Raw genomic sequence first — 18,946 nt, 5'->3', positions numbered from 1 at the left:
CCATATCTGACCAACAGCTAAGGGACCTTTAACTGTTTTGGTTGTATGTATCTTCTGGGCCAACCTTGTGATTCACACAAGTTGTGCATATTGGGCTTTGTGGTTGTTGGGATATTAGGATGAGCTTTCTTATTGTTATATTTCTTGTAAACATATACATATACACATACTTATAAATATATATTGTTAAGTTTGGGGACCATAAGAATCGCATTGTCTTTTTCATTTTTTTTTTCCTTGTGATTCTCTAATACTGTTCTTTCAATTGCCTTTTAACAAATGAAAATGATAGGTTTGGATGAGATAAAAGGATAGAAGCTTGTCAACCCCAAGTCTTATGGGTCATGGTGTCTCCTAGACATTGACATAAAAGGGGTATGAGATGAGATTATGAGGCATTTGATTGTTCTGATTTACTTTGTTGTCACTCTATTCCCCAACAGTTGTTTCATTTTTCATCTTTTTCTATGTACTTTTAATCTTTGAGGGTTTTTTTTTTCTTCTTATTTTTATCATTATATGACAATTTCATCATCACCTTTAAAAGTTAGGGAAATAAAAACTTTTGAGCATATTCAAACTACCTCATATAGATATACCTTCAAGTTTAACTTTTTGTCATTTCATTAGTGGACCATTGTATAACATGATTTACAATAAGCGAAGACAAATATATAAATTTATCTCTCTTATTTAAGAAGTAAGGTAGATAAAAGTTAAGTCACATAAAGCGGGAGCGAATTCGAAAGCGGAAATAAAAGAGTAGCATGCTTAAGTCATAAATAATGAGAATTTGAGTCAAAACACGTGTAGAGTTTGAGAACGGGAGCGCGCTCGAAGCGTGAAAACATTACTCATTAAAAAAAAATGATGTGACTTAAGATAAAAGTTCTGACGTGACATCTTTTACAAATGAATGAAATTTATATTTAATTCTTCACGTGTTATTGTTAAAAAAGAAAAAAAAAAAGTCTATGAAAGAAGAATTCAAGGCACTTTCACCTTTTTTTTTTTTTTTTTGGTAGACATTAGGTATAAAGTTTGAGAAGAGTTCATAGCCTCACACTATATTCAACTATCAAACTCTTGGTTACATGATTATTACATCAAAGCCCTTGCAGATCTTTTGATTGTTATGGTGGAAAGAAATAGCTGAAAACTCTTGGTTACAATCAAAGCCTTTACATCAAGGGACCCAACTCCTTTGTTGTTCCTAGACCACGCTATCTTGCGCAATTTGTGGTTTTCCAAGAATCACTATTCGACAATAGTGATTCAAGTACAAGTTTTCGCAAGTTTGCAAATTCAATCCACCTATCCGGTCAACCAACCTTATCATGAACTCACACATTTGAGTTTAGGTCAATCAATTTATACCAATGAAATTGTATCACCAACTAATTACGGCTCAAATTATGCATTTGTATACAAAAACTTAATTAGATGGTAATACCACAAGTATTACGGTTGCGCTGAAGACCTTCTAGAGAAAGGGCACGAGCAACTCCAAGCTGTTGGATCAAACACCGAGGTTATTAGTCCGACACCTAATGCCACTCAAATTATGTCTTTTTATTAGGGTTGCAATTTGGACGGACCCAACCTGAAATAATCCAAGCCTAGCCCAAAATTTTGTATACTTGGACGATATTTTTCTAATTTCGGTTTGAGCCTGAGTTATATATTTTGAGCCAATTTAATTCGGGCTGGGCTTATGTTGATATGGATGAAGCCCAAAGCCAAACCCGAGCCCGAAAATATTATATATATTTGTAATTAAGTTGGTAGCATGCTTGAAATTTATGCTTAAGGTTTCAAGTTCAAGTTATGGGTGCAACATTAATTAATTTATTTTTTACACACAAATTCTTCATGTGGACTTGGGCATCTCAGCTCGGGCTTAAGGCGCGCTGGGATTGGGCTGAAGATTTTCTATATGGCCCTAACCTGAGATGAGTGCGAAGCCCACCTAGCCTGTCCGAGTTGCAACCCTACTTTTTATACATAACATAATTGGTTGGTGATATCACATGCATGGTATTATCGCTGTAGGAAGTCATTCTCAATGAAGGTCACCTCAGAGCTGTTGGATCAAACAACCACGAGGCGGTATCTCAAACATTTACATACACGTGTGTGTGTGTGTGTGTTACACTCAGTACATATATGGTAGGGGCCCCTTCAAGGGCTGTTCTGGTGGCTGGAAGAGCCGAGGGGAAGGGACAATTACAGAAAAATGAAGATGACGTTAGGTAAATTATTACTGGAAAAACTTCTTGTCACAAACTAACAATCCGATCTAATCACTCTAATCTGGATAAGGCTTCACATGGATGATGGAACCTTGAACAGTATAGAGGGCCAAACAAGCATGTTCCTTTGTTTGGTGGGACAAAATGGTCATCATCCAAATTGAGTCTTTCATTGTTTATTTTCCATGCAACTCTTAGTTATCATTTGCATCTTGAAATGCCTTCCTTTCTTTGTCTTTTTCCTCTTCAATTCCTATTATTCGAGTCCCAAATCATGCAAATGCAATAGTTGCTGTTAATCCTTTGTTTGGGATAAAATGGTCATGACGTTTGAAAAGCATTTCCGTTTTTTTTTTTTACATCCTATTCTCTCTCTTTAAAGAAATGATAGCAAGAGCAAAGAAGGAAAAAGAACGGGCTGTGTCAGGTCTCTTTAAACACTCCCATTATCCACCACCGGGTACATTCGGTCCCTCCTTCTCACATGGGCTGGACAATTACCGGAAAAATTCCCTAGGGGTGGTTCTGGGGAAATTTTAATTCCCGACCTGCAAGTAGTGAGATGAGTCTTTGTCATTAGGCTATCTCCTTAAGGTTGATCATACGTCTAATTGTGTCCCTATCAAATGCACTTCCCATTTAATTGAGAGGCATAAATTTAAAAACCAACAGCAAAAGGTGGCAAATAATGAAGAATGGCCTTCACTATATGGTCACCAAGTAAGTTAAGCTTGGAATGTATCATTCAATCAAAGAAACAAGAAACATGAATCAATAGCCATCAACTCATGCTGTGTTTCTGTCAAATTTCATAATTATAAGAATTCTCCTACATGGAAGTTATATTATTGTTAATTGTAACACAAAAAGGTCATCCTCTCTTCTACGATTATATTTTAGGTGCAAAAATGGGCGGTGGAAGTGAACTGGGAGGAACACTAAAATAAACTACGTCCCCGAGCTTGGAAAAAAAAGTTGGAGACCAACCTCAGGAAGGAGCCTATGGGTACCTCCGAGCTGCAACACCAAGGATGTGATTCTTGTTACGTATCAGGCAAAGGAATAAAGGATATTCCTCTTGAGTGTAAACTCATCAGCTTTCGCGGGGCTGAGTGCCTGCACCAAAAAAAAACACAAATAATGAAAGAACTATTAGATTTGTTCACAGTTAGAGGCCCAAAACACAATCTCGGAAATGGTGTTCGTCCGAAACAAAACAAGCATGCCTCTCAAAACACCACATTTTCCGGAAGAAAATATTACAATAACAACCTTCATCAACATTTTATTTCAGGGTTAAAAGAAATTTTAGCCAAACTGAAACCTTCTTTTCTCTTCTATGGCCCCCTATGTGGCAATCTCATCTCATAAACACCCACGAAATATATTATGTTACCATATATTACAGTTTTATAATATATAACGCCAATGTCTAATATTCATAGGATAAAATAATTAATTTATTGCTGTATCTTTTCATTTGCTTACCATCTTTATTTGAAATACCTATCCCTTCCTCTTCTTCTCTACAATGACTCTTTTCATCATTTTACATTAAAACGTAACTATCCTTTAGATTAATGGACTTTATATTCTTCTTTATTTGGTAACTGTTTTATCTCATTTCCAAATATAATATGAACATCTGAAGGAACCAGTCCATAACTTCACGCTAGTAGAAGCTACCTCCAATGCCCTGTATGTTCGATAGAGCCAAAGGTTCCCCCCACAGGTTGGAGTACGCCAATAGATTTTTTTATTTATAACAAGATTCAAGCTAGTTATATTTCACCTGATCTCAATTAACAACCAAACTGATACTATATTGCTTTGGATTTTGAGTCAACTTTGTTCCGAGAATAAGTGATTTCTGACTAATAGGCAAAAGATGGGCAGATGCCAATCTCATTATTTATATTATCTTTACAAGCCAATCTCATTATTAACTCATTATATATAGGATAAAGAGCAAAAAAAAAAAACCCTTAAACTATTGCCTTTTACAAATAACCTCCTAAACTACAAATTGCCCCGCTGAACTATTGATTTGTTGCAATTAAGGACAAACCCATCACAAAAGACTATTTTACCCTTTCTCATTAAAATTTGTCATTTCTTATTAAATTATTTTTATTATCTTTTCTCCTATCTAAATATTAATTATACAATTTACCTTAATTTTATTGTTAGTATCAATTTATCATAAAAATAGAAAAAAAATAAATAGATTTGTAACTACCATTTACTAAAATAATTAACTTATAATTAAAACTTAACTATTTATAATAAAACTTATTATACTCAGTTTAAACTTTTTTACCATACAAAATACCTTTTTCATACAATATATTCATAAAAAATTAATAAATTACTTGAATAAAAATAGATTAAGTGCAATTCAATAATAAAGGGCATTAAGGTCATTTAATGAACAATAGTCTAGGCATTAGTGCATTTTGCAACAAAATGTGATACATTCTAATATATATTATCTTTACAAACCAATAGCATTCTTTAACATTGTCTTTTCCACTACAGATTGTTACAAATGAATACAAAACAATAGGTAAATCTCTAGATAAACCTGCGTGCACACAAAAATCGATATTTGAGTACATTTCTTCTACTTCAATTCTACACTTCCTTATTATTATTATTTTTTTGTGGCTAACAATGCATAAGCTTATGATTTTTCCACTTCTATTGACCTACCATTTTGCCCTCAGCTTCTACTAGAGAAAACGTCTGTTTTACTTCTTGTTCCAAATACTTTTAAAAAAACTTTGTTAATAAATCAATCATTTTCTCTTCAATAATATTATGATAAACTGATAAAGGTTATTTTTCACTTCTTATCCTGTAAAAATAGTCATGAACTATTTGTTTCATGTCGCCTATTTTTATTTCAAAAGAATAATTTCCTTTAATCAAAACACCAAATTTATACTTTTTAACAATCATTTTGAAGTTTTGTTTCTCTCAAATTTTATCAATCATAATAAAAATATAAGAACAATATATTTAATCACATTATTTATAAATTAATTAGCGATTGAAATAAATAATTTAACTACAATTAGCAACATTTTTTTAATAATAATTCTAATTATATATGATTTTTTTCTGTTTGCCTTTATTTCCATGCATCACGCAGGTTTGCTGCAATTAGTTTTTAAGTATTCCCTTTATTTCTTTCTTTCTTTTCTTTTTTTTTTTTTTTTTGTTTGGGGGGGGGGGGGGGGGGGGGGGGGGTGTTGGTTAAAAAAGATCTCAGAATGTCTCTTGTTACCATATGATGGCATGACAGGAAAGAAGGTAAATATAGTTTTTTGCAGCCAGTTAGAAAAATATTTAATTGGATGGAAAGAATTTAAACAGTTGGGGCAGGCCAAACAACCATACAAGAGGTATAATCAAAGACTACCTTGTCAAGCATGCGTGCCAGTCGCTGGATTTCATTCTTGGCATAATCAGCACCTTTTTCCATACAGCTTTTGGCACATTTCAAGTAGATCTTGCCATATCTGAAACGAAAACATAAATAAATAAGAGAACAGATGAAGAAAGAAATGAAAATATGAAAGGAAAAAGTTTGCATTTCACCAGAACTAATTCCTTACGAGACTCCTACAAGATGTAATGATGGTCACCAACAACACTCACTCAAAGGTTTGTGTGATTTTGGGAAGAATATAAATTATACCTCGCAGTGGAACCCTTAAGCTTCTGAACTTCATCCTCTATTTTGGCAAATACCGCTTTCTTCTCATCATTACTAGCACTTAAAAATTCCTTCACTAAGTTATCCAAAGATGCAACTGTACCAGCCTATATTAACCAAAAAAAAAACATAAATTCGGAGTATTTTTTAAATAAATAATAAAAAGAAATTACTCAGGGTTAATATCTTGATAAATGTTCCACTGACATGTGAAGTAAGTTGCCCTGATGCATCACGGCTAGTGCCACTGGCATCATTGATAAAATTAACAAAATCATTTAAATCTCGGCCACCACCATAATCTTCACCAGCTTTGTTGTTCTTGGGAAAGAATTTCAATGTAGGATAGCCACTTACATCATACCTGCATGAGCAGAATATTTGCATCAAGGCCATCCGCTTCGACCCAAAAATAAAAAGCACAATAATTACAATAAAAGGTAATGATATCCAGAACAAAATATAGTCCGTGAAATATCTGCTGAGATTCAGGTTCAAATATGCGTGAACTCATGTATGCAAGCTATATTATTTACAGAACACAGCAGAATTTTGATCGTGCATTACCTAAATTTCTGAAGTAAAAGGAATTTATAATTATTCTTACAACTCACTTTTCTCCCAGATCTTTGTATTTGTCGGTATCAAGATTAGCAATCACTACATCTTCCTCCATTTTAAACGCTGTCGCAACCTTTTCATAGATCTACATAACAGACAGCAAAGGAAAAGTCAGGAATTTCTTTGAGCACAAGACTAGAATCCAGTAATCAATTCCATAAAAAAGATATTAATGTACTTACAGGAGCAAGGTTTTTGCAATGGCCACACCTATAAACACAAAGCATGATTCAGAGGTGCAAAGCAGAACTATGTTGCTTTCCACATTCAAATTAACTCAACAAAGCTAATCCTCAAAACCTGGTGTTGGCTAAATTGAACATTTTACACCATCCTAATCTATTTTACGGAGAAAAGTAATTTAAACAACTTATTGTCTTGTACCAGAATATATGACAAGTTTGAAAAGAAAAAAATATTGAAGATTCCTACCAGGGTGCATAGAACTCAACCAGGACATCCTTTGTTTCATCCAAGACAATGTCGTCAAAGTTATCTGAAGTTAGTACCACTACGCTTGAGGGAGTTGTAGCCATTTTCACATTGGTCCCTGAAAATAGAACATTGTAATGTCATTATGTGTTCACCAGACATCATTTGATATTTGGAAGCAAATCAAGGAAGACTTGTCTCTAACCTACACTAGAGATGAATTCTAATTCCTGCTCATAATATGTAATTTTTTTTTCCCCGGTAAATACTTATAATATGTAATTGGTCCCTGAAAACAGAACATTGTAATGTCATTATGTGTGCACCGGACATCATTTGATATTTGGAAGCAAATCAAGGAAGACTTGTATCTAATCTACACTAGAGATGAATTCTAATTCCTGCTTCTAATATGTAACAATTTTGCTTCCCCTTTGCAATACTTGCAATACCAATCGTGGCACACAACACGCCAAAAACATGAATGTATTAGAACTCTGTTCATTGGGTTGTCGTTTAAAAAAGATAGCAAGTTCAAAAAAACAAACATATATATAGTTTGATTTGATATATGTTTGATTGTGGTATCATCCTACAACTGTTTTCGTCATCAACCAAAAAAAGAGCAACAAAGTTGTATTATCCCAATAGAAGTAAAAATTAAACTTAGGTAAAAGGCTTACAAATGGAAACCTGAGCCAATAATTTCACTAATGGAACGTAAAAAAAAAATATGATGATTCAACCTCAAGTTAAAATTTGACAGTGAAGGTATCATTTGCAAGAAGGCTAAAGAACAGTCTAGGAGTATGAGTTATAGAGTTTTTGTAGAATGAAGTGAAGGTTTAGGCAGTCTAATAAGTTCAAGTCAACTAAACAAAGCCTTCTCCAATGTATCAGCTGCATGAATCCTGATTTGTCATTCCGTTCTATCTAGGATTATAACCTTTGTTAAACGACGACTATGTTTTCTTTCATTACTACAACACATTTTTCTCCTAGTCTTCCCTGTTGGCTTATGGGGACCAGCATCCACCCTGTTACTTGGGGCGCCCCCTGTTAGCACGGGGTTAGCGTAGGGAGGACTAACCGCCTCCACCCATTGGTGCTGTATGGGCAGCATTGCAAAGCTCCTCATGTCCGCCCATCGCTTAATGTGGGGTTCTGAGCTGCCCTTTAAAAGATTAATTTGCGTGTCTTCCTTAACAGCTGATTTTAGGAGAGTTGGTAAGCATTTGATCCTAACATTTCCCTTCCTCTAGCATTACCCTCACATATGGACCACATTAATCTTTCTCACTGGTGCAGTTATTTATCTTTGTTGCACACGACCAAACCATCTGAGTCAATAATCTCATTTTATCTCCAATTGGTGCTACTTCAATTGTCTCATGAATGCAGGTCATTTCTAAAATAATGTGATAATATTGGTATAATTTATTTGCCCCTTTTGGTGATCAATGCAGAGAAGGTGAGACAAGACAACAAACGACAAAAAAACTGAAAGATAGGAAATGTAGATACAAAAAAGGATATGCGAATTTTGTATCCTACTCAACAGCCTCCTGAATTGGAAGAGGGAGATGAAGGGAATCTCAGGGTCCTCAGACGTTTCTCCTGGAAGCCCCATTCAGCTATTTTCTCTGTAAAGATCCATCAGATTTGCTTGAAAATCCCTCAGTTTGACTTAGCTCTAAGGAGATTCCTGATGTCTTCAACAATAATCTGAATGGAATAGTGGGTGACCTGGACAGCTCTAGTGGAAGCAAGAATCAGTGTTTGATTATCTCCTTCAACTAGCATGTTCCAAAAACCATGAATACCATCCCAAGAAAAAGCTAAGGGAGACGCACTAGCCTCTGTGCTACAAGAGAAGATCAAACTGCAAAGGGACTCATAAACGATATCGTATTAAAATCTTCCTTTTTATTGTTCTAGCAATGGCCATTTCACAGGCCATACCATCTTTTTTTTTTGATAAGTAAATTGTATTAAAAGCGTTCAAAGAGGGGAACGCGACCCAAACTATACAAAGACAAAACGGAGCCTATGAATTCAAAGAGCTCATAAAATCAACAATCTCCTCAAGAGAGGAGTAGTCTCTCCCCTGACCCCAACAAAACAAATTACAGATGATAGAAAATTTTAACACCCCAATGGAGGATTCCTTTCCCTCAAAAGATCTTCCATTACGCTCTCTCCAAAGGCTCCACCAAATACCAAAAGGGATCACCCTCCAAAAAACTCTGACCTGAGCCCCCACCCATTGGCCCCTCCACATATCTAACAACTCCCAAGATGTCCGAGGCATGACCCAATGAATACCAAACAGGCCAAACATCAAACTCCAACAATCATGAGCCACAGGACAGTGCAACAAAAGATGATCCACCGACTCCCCATTAATCTTGCAAAGACAACACCTATTAACAATGATATGCCTTCTCTTCCTCAAGTTGTCCAAAGTCAAAATCTTACTCCAAGCTGCAGTCCACACAAAAAAGGCCACCCTAAGAGGCGCCTTAGACCTCCACACCGTCTTCCATGGGAATGAGGTACCATGAAAACCAGAAAGGCACGCAAAAAAGGACCGGACTTTGAACATCCCCTGAGAAGAAGGCACCTAAATCAAGGAATCTGTCCCAGACCCCTCCACCTCCTGTCCGTAAAGAAGAGCCAAAAACCCAGTGACATCATCCAGCTCCCAATCCTGAAAAGCTCGCCGGAAACGCGCATCCCAAGACAACCTTCCGCTATCAAGGCGATAGTAGTCAGCAACCATTGCATGTTTGTCAACAGCAATCCTAAAAAGCCTGGGAAACAATAGGGCCAAAGGCCTATCATCACACCATGGATCCTCCCAAAACCGGACAGTTCTTCCATCCCGAACTCTGAATCTAATATGTTTGGAAAAGGCATCCCACCCCTTACCAATGGCCCTCCACACCCCCACTCCGCTAACAGACCTGACTGGTCTAACTGACCACCCTCCTCTCTCCTCCCCAAAGCGACATGAGATAACCCTTCTCCATAATCTATGTCTTTCCTTACCAAATCTCCAAAGCCACTTACCAAGAAGAGCACAATTGAAAAGGGCCAATCTCCTAATTCCAAGCCCTCCCAACCGAATAGGTCTGCAAACCTGTTCCCATTTGACAAGATGATACTTGAACTCTTCTCCGCGACCCCCCCAAAGGAAATTACGTTGGAGCATTTCTAGTCTTCCAACAATAGAGGCTGGAATACGACAAAGCGAAAGAAAGTACGTTGGAAGGCTTGACAAAGTGCTCTTCACTAACGTAACTTTACCGCCCTTTGACAGATATTGTTTTTTCCAACCCGCCAATCTTCTCTCGACCCGCTCAATCACCGGGTTCCAACTTCCCACCCTCTTAGCCGAGTCCCCCAGCGGCAAACCCAAGTACGAGATGGGAAAGCGTTGCGTCCCACATCCTAGAACAACAGCCAGAGTGTCCACCTCCTGAACGTCCCCCACAGGAACAATCACACTCTTTCCCACGTTAACTTTCAAACCAGAAACAGCCTGGAAACAAACCAAAACACATCTCAGATACCTCAACTGGGAAATATCAGCCTCACAAAAAACAATAGTGTCATCCGCAAAAAGTAAATGAGAGATCTCCAACTGCTGAACTGATTCAGGGCCAATCTTGAAACCCCTAAGAAAACCCAAATCCACCGCCCTTCTCATCAGCCTGCTAAGGGCCTCCATAACAATAATAAAAAGAAAAGGGGAGAGAGGATCACCCTGTCTCAACCCACAAGAACTGCCAAAGAACCCCGAAGGAGAGCCATTCACCAACACCGAAAACCTGACAGTGGAAACACAAGAAACAATCCACTTCCTCCATCTCTCACCAAAACCCATCCTCTCCAACAGATAGAACAGGAAATTCCAGTAAACATGATCATAGGCTTTCTCAATATCCAGCTTGCACAGAACACCAGGAGTCCTACTACAAAGTCTAGAATCCACACATTCGCTAGCAATAAGAGCGGAATCCAGAATCTGTCTACCCCCAACGAAAGCATTCTGAGACTCAGAGATAACTCCATCCAGGACCTCCCTCAATCTAAAGGCAAGGACTTTTGCAATGATCTTGTAAATGCACCCGATCAGACTAATGGGTCTAAAATCCTTGATATTAGAAGCACCACCCTTTTTAGGAATAAGGGCAATAAAAGATGCGTTAAGCGATTTCTCAAATCGCCCCGTGGAATGGAACTCATGAAAAGTGCCCATAATCTCGTACCAGACCACCTCCCAGCTTTCCAGCAAAAATCTCATCGTGAAACCATCAGGACCTGGAGCCTTATCACCATTGCAACTCTTTAAAGCCTTCAGCACTTCCTCCTCTGAAAAAGGATTTTCCAGCCCATCTCTCTCCAAGGCAGAAATAGAATCGAAGTGAAGACCATCTAGACGAGGTCTCCAACGAAGAGGCTCAGAATAAAGTCCTTGATAGAAAGAGACAATAGCACTTCGCACCTCCTCCTCCGAAGACAAAACTGCACCATCCACACACATCCGCCCAATATGATTACTCCTCCTATTAGCATTAGCAGTTCTGTGAAATAACTTCGTATTACGATCCCCCTCTTTGAGGAAAACTAGGAAGTATAGCAGATTTATTTCCAACTCTCACAGAATAGAATATAGGTTGACCTGAATCTTCTCAATAGCAACTCCATTGTGCCAGAAATAAATTTAATCCATGAGAGAGGTAGCAAAGGACATAATCTAAGCAGATTTGGGAATTGGCCTTCCATAATCCAGACAATGATGATGAGGATAGGATATGACTAATCCAATCAGCTGCCAGAAGGTGTGAGAAATTCTCATCCTAAGTCCCCTTTTGAGAACCACAATACCTTTGTGGGATTACAGAGAAAGAAAAGTGTTGGGCTTTCTGGAGCCGTAACGTTTAAGGTGCATCGCATTGAATCAAAATGAAATCTGTTTGCAAGAGTACACCTGAGTGGAAAGGAATCAGAAGCTATTCTCCATGTCAAAACTACATGCTTTTCATGAGTTGTAGATTTTAATAACTTCTTCCAGGAAATGAATTCCAAGATCTAGGAGTACTCAAAGAATTTAATTTTAGAAGGGCGATTTTCTAGAGAATCACCTAATTTGGAAGTTGGAACATGTAAACAACTCTGGCCTATCAAAAATAGGAAGAGAGAACATTCTAATCAGGCTTATTGTTTCTAATCAAACAGGTAATGCAGCAATTCAACCTCTAACTGTGGCTATTATGATCAACACGGAGTTTCAGAAGGGGATTTTCACAGTTCATCTGGGCATAGAGAAGGCAGACGAAGAAAACAAGTGGAGAGAGAGATGGAACCAAATGTATTTCCTCACCTTATTGTGAGACCACTTCTGCTGCATATCACAATACCACCATAAACAATTTAGCCTATCAAGATAAGGAAAGACATCACTTTGATCTGTTTATTTATTCTTGATCAGAAAGGTGCAGCAGCAACTTGACCTTCCAACTGTGAATTCTATGTTCAACTGGGAGTTCTGTGAGAGGATATTTCACAGTTTACTGAGTGAACAAAAAAGAGGCTTATGAAGAAAGTAAAATGTAGATACATTGATAGAGAGAGAGAGAGAGAGAGAGAGAGAGGGTCGCATAGGCATAATACCACGTTATAACGAAAACATTTCTGTCATTTCAGAAAACAACCTATGGCAAAGGGCATCTTCATGTTACCAGCACAACTCCTTTATTAGAATCATCAGTGGGATCAAATAGTTTTTAGATTTGAGCTTTTGGGTGTTTCAAACTAGGTAAATGCTATAATAATTTTTTGGAGTACAAAAATAATAATAATAAAATCTGAGGGGCTTTGTGGCATTTCACCCTAAAAAATACAATGGCAGGTTTCTTTAAATTCAGGAAAAATCTGTTCATAAATACAACATTGAGTGGATCAGAGAACTCCAATTTCCAAAATATCTCATCTCTGCATGTGCTTCTGCAGCAACAAAAACAGTTAACTCCCTTTGGATTAAACAACACGCAGATCCCTCAAAGTATAATAAACTTGAGACCGCGGTCGGGATTCAAGCTATTCAAGATTCCAAATGACGCAAGATGGATATATGAAGGTCATTTCAAGCAATAGCAAAACTTTGAGCAACAGTTCCAAGGATAATTAAGGACATGAAACGTAATGTAATTAAATTCAAAAGAATTGGCTGAAATTGAAACCAATTGGCACACAATTATAACATGACAATTAATTCGGAAAAATATTAACTGTGTAATATAAATTACCTTACTCATGACAATGGCATTTATATTTATTATAAGGGTTAAGTGCAAGAAACACCCCTATATACAAAAGGTGTAAAAAACACCCTGCTGTTTCAATTTGTGCAAACAAGGACATTTCAATTGAAATGTCTGAAATACCCCCATAAAATTTTCTCCTCTCTCTTCAGATTCTCTCTCCCCCTTTCTCTTGCCACCACAGCCACCACCTTCTTTCTTTCTCTCGCCACCACCTTCCTCACCACCCCACAGCTGCTACCCCCACCGGCTCACCATACAGAGCTCGGTTGACATTGTTGTGAGCTTCTTCGGTCTGATCTTGAGCTTTGCCACCCCTTGAGTGGGTCTTTGCCATTGCTTGGGCACTTGACGATGTGAACTGGGTTTTGCTCCTTTGAGCTCACCGGAAATGATGGAAGATTTAGTTGGGCATTTGAAGATTGTTGAGCTTCAAGCACTGCCCCAAAAATGGGTCTGTAGAGAGAGAGTAAGTTACAGGGGTCAGACCGAAAATGAGGAAGTTACAGGGGGTGTGACAGCGGCGGCAACAGAGCCGAGCTCGGTGGTGGTCATTTTGGCAGAGGTGGGGGAATTGAGTTTGGCATCGTAGTGGAGGAGGGCGTCCAAGATGGGTTTGGGTACTGGCCGGCGGAGGTGGTGGTGGTGGTGGTGGTGGAGATGAGAGGGAGAGCAAAGGCGAGTGTGACGAAGGGGAGGAGGATGAGAATCCATTTAGAGAAAATGGGTCTGTAGAGAGAGAATCCATTTGGCCGCCATTGATGAAGCTTTCCGGTGGCTCTCTCTCGCCGGCATAACTTTGAGCTGACGTTCTTCATCACCATGAGAGAAAGGAGGACATTTTGGGATTTTTATAAAAACATTTGGTCAAAATTTGTGATTAGGGGGCAATTTGCTCATAAGAGGTATAATATAGGGTGTTATACGCACTTTTTTTTCTAGTAGGGGGTTTTTTGCACCTTTTTTATATAGCGGGGGTGTTTTTTGCACTTAACCCTTCTTATAAAGAAGAGGAATTCTCAAAATCTTACAAGAGCAACTCTGAACTATAAGGTCCAGTTTATTTATTTCCCATGCCTTCTCAACAATTGAATGAACATTAAGGGAAGAAGGATGCAAGGTCGCAAGAAACTTTAATTTCTATAAAATGTTGGCCGAGAAAAGATTTCATAAAAGTAATGACATCATTACATGCTGAAAAGTATACTTAAGATCATATGTCAAGATACATTCCCCTTTTTTGGCAAGTAATATGTCTGCGTGCCCCATTGACAGGGTACAAACTCTTCAAAGTTATATCGATCATAAGTAACAACTAGAATTTCATGCAAGAAGGCTAATGGATTTCTCATGCGCATAAGAAGGGAGTAGTTAAGTTTACCGGAAAAAAAAATTAAAATAAAAAAATAAAAAAAAAGCAGTTAACAATTTACAGGGTCAAACGTTTACCTCCTTGCGTATTCACATATGCAGCAAGGGCTTCAGCTGTACGTGCACCTTCATACCTAATAAATAAAATATTCCATTAAAGAGAACACAGATCTGTCAATATTTCCTCAAACGTTTTCATAATTAGAGAAGAGGAAAGGAAATAAGAAAAATATGAAAATTACATACACTCACTTTTCGGGCTCCAACGACCCTTTAGGAAACCATTTGATTGTGGGGTACCCAGCAACCCCATATTTGCTACAAACACTCTTGTGCTCATCACAGTCCACCTGCAATAAAAATCATCAAATTAAATATAAAGACTAAAGACCATCTAACTAATCTTCTCCGTCATAAAATTAATGAACTAAAGTGACCGATCATTTTATATTTTGTGAAAATTGTAGTTTTAGAAATCAATTCAAATGTAAAGACAACATATTCATAACAATGAAAGGGGAGATCCACCGATAATTATGAGTATTTATAATTTTACACAACGGTTTTAATATCTACTAGGTATGGGTAGACAATGAACCTTATGTCCAAGCCATGCCAGGGCTGCCACCAGCCCGAAAGAAAGTGGGGTTCAATTAATTACTTTGACTCTTAGAATAACATGATATTACAAGGTAAGGAGCATATATAAATGAAATTAAACAATTCTTGTACACGAACATTAACCTCGCAAACAAGTTTTCACTTAAGATATTGTTATCCATATTTAAGGGTTCTAGATAACAATGATGAAGGCATAAATTTACGTCTTTATTGTTAATGGAGTTTATAGAGTAGTAGAGTACCAATAGTCATAACAACACATAAATTTGACTTACATAAAAGTCCAAGAGCACCCTATCTAGTCCTGCCAACCTCATATTGACTGAGGTGGCAGCAACTATTTCAGAATTATGGGATGATGATGAGTAACAGCAAAAAAATTATCTAAGTTATGCTAACAAGTCGAGATTATAGCATTTCTCGGTGCAAATAAATAAGTCAATAAATAAAATCCATGAATGTGCATTTAAAGAATAGAAAACTTGTGGCGTACTGGTCAAATTCAGAATCAAATAGGAATGTTAGTTTATTATTCAACTGTTTGATTCACAAAAGAGGAAGAATAAGAAGAGGAACTAATTAAAAAGTGGAACTGTGATAATCCTTTCGGTAGTTCACCAAATTTCAAGCAAATGCTTCAATAGGAAGTTAAATTTTGTTGTATTATTATAATATATGTAAATTCCTTTTTTTTCTTTTTTCTCTGGCAAAGAACTCCCACAATACTCTTGTGGAGAGTTGGACTCTCTAACGCTATGAAAGGATAGAATGTACCCATATGCCACATGCATTGGTGGTATCATACATGTAAATTTCATGTTGTCAAATTTCAGTCAAGTTCAACAATTTGACAAAGTCAGATTTATGAAGCAAAAAGAAAATTTATACCCTGCTAACATTTTTGTTGATAATTATAACATGTACACATACAAGAAGCACAAATATAAGAATAGACAAACATAAAAGGAAATGTCTAGAGTACTAAGAGCTAACCTTTCCAATCAGAACTGATTTTGCCTTCTTGAAACTTGTAGCAAGCATCTCATACTCTGGAGCAAGCTTTTTACAGTGCCCACACCTACCAATATAACAGAAAATTGAATTTTTTTGCATCATGATGCCCAATAAAATAGGCATGTAATGAAAAAGCACATCAGAAAGAACTAAGAAGTAAAAAGAGTTTTTATAAGTTGAATGTCAATATTAATTTAGCATGTTTTTGTTATTACGTGCTCTTATTTTTTGAATCACCAACTTATACTTTCTATGGCATTTGAAAAGAAAATTCATGTCCAAAGTTGGGCTATAAGAAAAATGGGGAACTTAGATCATATTTCTTAGCTGTGTTATTTTTTTAGGTTTGCTCAAACAGGAAAAAATCACATGTTTTGAGAATATTAATGAGATAACTGCCATTTCTTAATCCAAAATTTATGTGAAATGTCAACAAGACCAATAGGTTATGTGATGGCCAAAACCCTCAAAACAAGAGCTTTTAGTAATGACTTGGAAGCACTTGACTGGAGAGTTTTGGGTATAAATATGTAGATAATTTTGGAGTATTAGGAGCTTACTCGGTTTAGATAATAACCTCTTAATGAACAAGAGGCAGAAAAATATCCACGGTCCCCAGAAATGAGACATGATAAAGAAATATGTAACCCTATAATAAAGGTAACATACAGTCTGAGACCATATGTTGGCATGTCCTGATTAATTGTCTTTCAGAAATGCCATGATCTATAGCACCTTACCATGGAACCAAGTTTGCAAATTAATAATGTATCTAATTACACAGTCAACCCTTGCATTTTCCTTATATGGAAAAAAACTGAAGCAAATATAAAGTATGTGGATTGAACACAGCCACATCTTAGGTAATATTTAATTTAACATTTCAATACCACTTTGTATGTTTTCCAAACCCGATAAAAATTAATCAAAAATTTTGCTTCCAAACGGCTATAAATATTTCAACAATGCTAACCAAATGAGCCTGTGACTACCAATATAAGAGAAAAATATGACTTCTATTAGTACCAAACGCCATATATATACATACCATACATATAAATATATATATAATATACTGTTTTACTGAATAATCAGGTCGTGTTTAATTAAATTGCAACACAAGCACTATAATCGAGCTTAAACACAAATCTTTCAATTAAACACTTTCATTTGACGACGTATTTCAACAAATCAAAGATGAAAACATCAAGGACGGGACTATCAGTCAATAATGCATCGATCACTGTCCTGAATTCTAAATTCCAATAAATTTCAAACACAGATATTAAATACAAACATACATACATACATATATATAAAATATATATATGTGTGTATATGTATAATTTGAATATATAATTGTTAATGGAATTTTCTTACCAGGGAGCGTAGAACTCTACGAGAGCGCCTCGATCTTTACCAACCTCATTCTCGAAGCTGTCTTCAGTCAAAACAACGACGTCGCCCGCGAATGCCGATGAGAGGAAGAACAAAGCTAGGGTTACGAAGCCAAACCAGATCGCTGATCTCAACATTTTTCGAGCTAAAACTACTTTTTCTTCTTCTTCTTCCTGGAAGTTGGACTCTGGTGGTATTTATAGTCATCCCATTTTGGTTGCCATTTCTCTTTCATGAATAAAATAAACCACTTCAATTTCGTCGAGAAAATAATATAACAATAATAAATAAATAAATACTGTAGTAAATATTAGGATAAAGCCGCAAAAAATTATCTAATTTGCAAATAGTTCATTCAACTATCATATTTTGTTGCAAAATCCTCGAATGTCTATATTATTTTTTTTAAGATCATAATATCCTTTTCTTATTGAAGTAAATTGAACTATTTTAGTGAATAAAAAATAAATATAAACATATTTGATATTATAATTAATATAAAATCACAATATACACACGTATATAGTTTAAAATTTTGTTTTCCATTTAATTATATGAATATATAAGAAAGTTTAAAACCGTAGAACATAACTAAACCAAACCAATTATAAGTGGTTTGGTTCTCGATCCAGTTTAGTTCTAATATTTATAAAATTATGGAAAGTGGTTTGTTTTGATTCAATATAGAACAAGTACCTTGATAATACAAATAATATATTCATATGTATGTTGCACCTCCACATAATCATAAATATATATGTATAATTACACTGACCTGTTCTGAAGTTTGGGCAAATTATACATTGCTTAGATTTGGAGAATATATTAAACGACACTCACTCCCTATCATTAATAAAATTTTAAAAAATAATTAAATTATCATTTCTTTGTATTAAAAGACCTCGGTAACTTTATATTTTATCACTAAATAACAAAAGTACCAATTTCATATTATTAAATTATATATATATATATATATATATATATATATATATATATTTGTTAATGGCTTTTGATTAGGTTTCTTTTTTGGGTTTGATTAGTTTTATTTTATTTTAAAAAAATAAAATAAAAATTAGGTAGAGTAATATAGTGTTTACAATAAGGGGAAAAAAATAGATAACATTGTCTTTTAGTTTGACAATTTTTTTATTAAATTATATAAGAGTATGAAAGACATTTCGCTT

The 18,946-nt window shown here is 36.0% G+C and overlaps 1 protein-coding gene across 3 annotated transcripts; it reads right to left on the bottom strand.

Moving 5' to 3' along the window:
- Positions 1-2,143: 2,143 nt before the first annotated feature.
- LOC132299611 (protein disulfide-isomerase like 2-1-like) lies at positions 2,144-17,991 on the bottom strand. 3 transcript variants are annotated; one of them, XR_009480154.1, is made up of 12 exons: positions 17,742-17,991; positions 16,341-16,425; positions 14,979-15,076; positions 14,805-14,860; positions 7,027-7,144; positions 6,777-6,804; positions 6,588-6,679; positions 6,181-6,337; positions 5,956-6,080; positions 5,677-5,776; positions 3,240-3,368; positions 2,144-2,505 (listed from the first exon to the last, which is right to left on the bottom strand). XR_009480154.1 is itself a non-coding variant. In XM_059796342.1 (11 exons), the coding sequence occupies exons 1-11, from the start codon at positions 17,894-17,896 to the stop codon at positions 3,303-3,305; spliced, it is 1,080 nt and encodes a 359-aa protein (XP_059652325.1). In that variant the 5' UTR covers positions 17,897-17,991; the 3' UTR covers positions 2,997-3,302. The 3 variants fall into 3 exon arrangements, 1 of the variants encoding a protein (XP_059652325.1); XR_009480153.1 differs by lacking the exon at positions 2,144-2,505 and adding an exon at positions 2,524-2,800; XM_059796342.1 differs by lacking the exon at positions 2,144-2,505 and having other exon boundaries at positions 2,997-3,368.
- Positions 17,992-18,946: the final 955 nt, after the last annotated feature.

Source organism: Cornus florida, unplaced genomic scaffold, assembly GCF_030987335.1.
Source record: "Cornus florida cultivar Cherokee Brave unplaced genomic scaffold, ASM3098733v1 CherokeeBrave_3.0.0_Hap2_Chr03, whole genome shotgun sequence".
Taxonomy (NCBI): domain Eukaryota; kingdom Viridiplantae; phylum Streptophyta; class Magnoliopsida; order Cornales; family Cornaceae; genus Cornus; species Cornus florida.
Note: the sequence above shows the minus strand (reverse complement) of the source record. Positions and strands in the feature narration are given on the sequence as shown.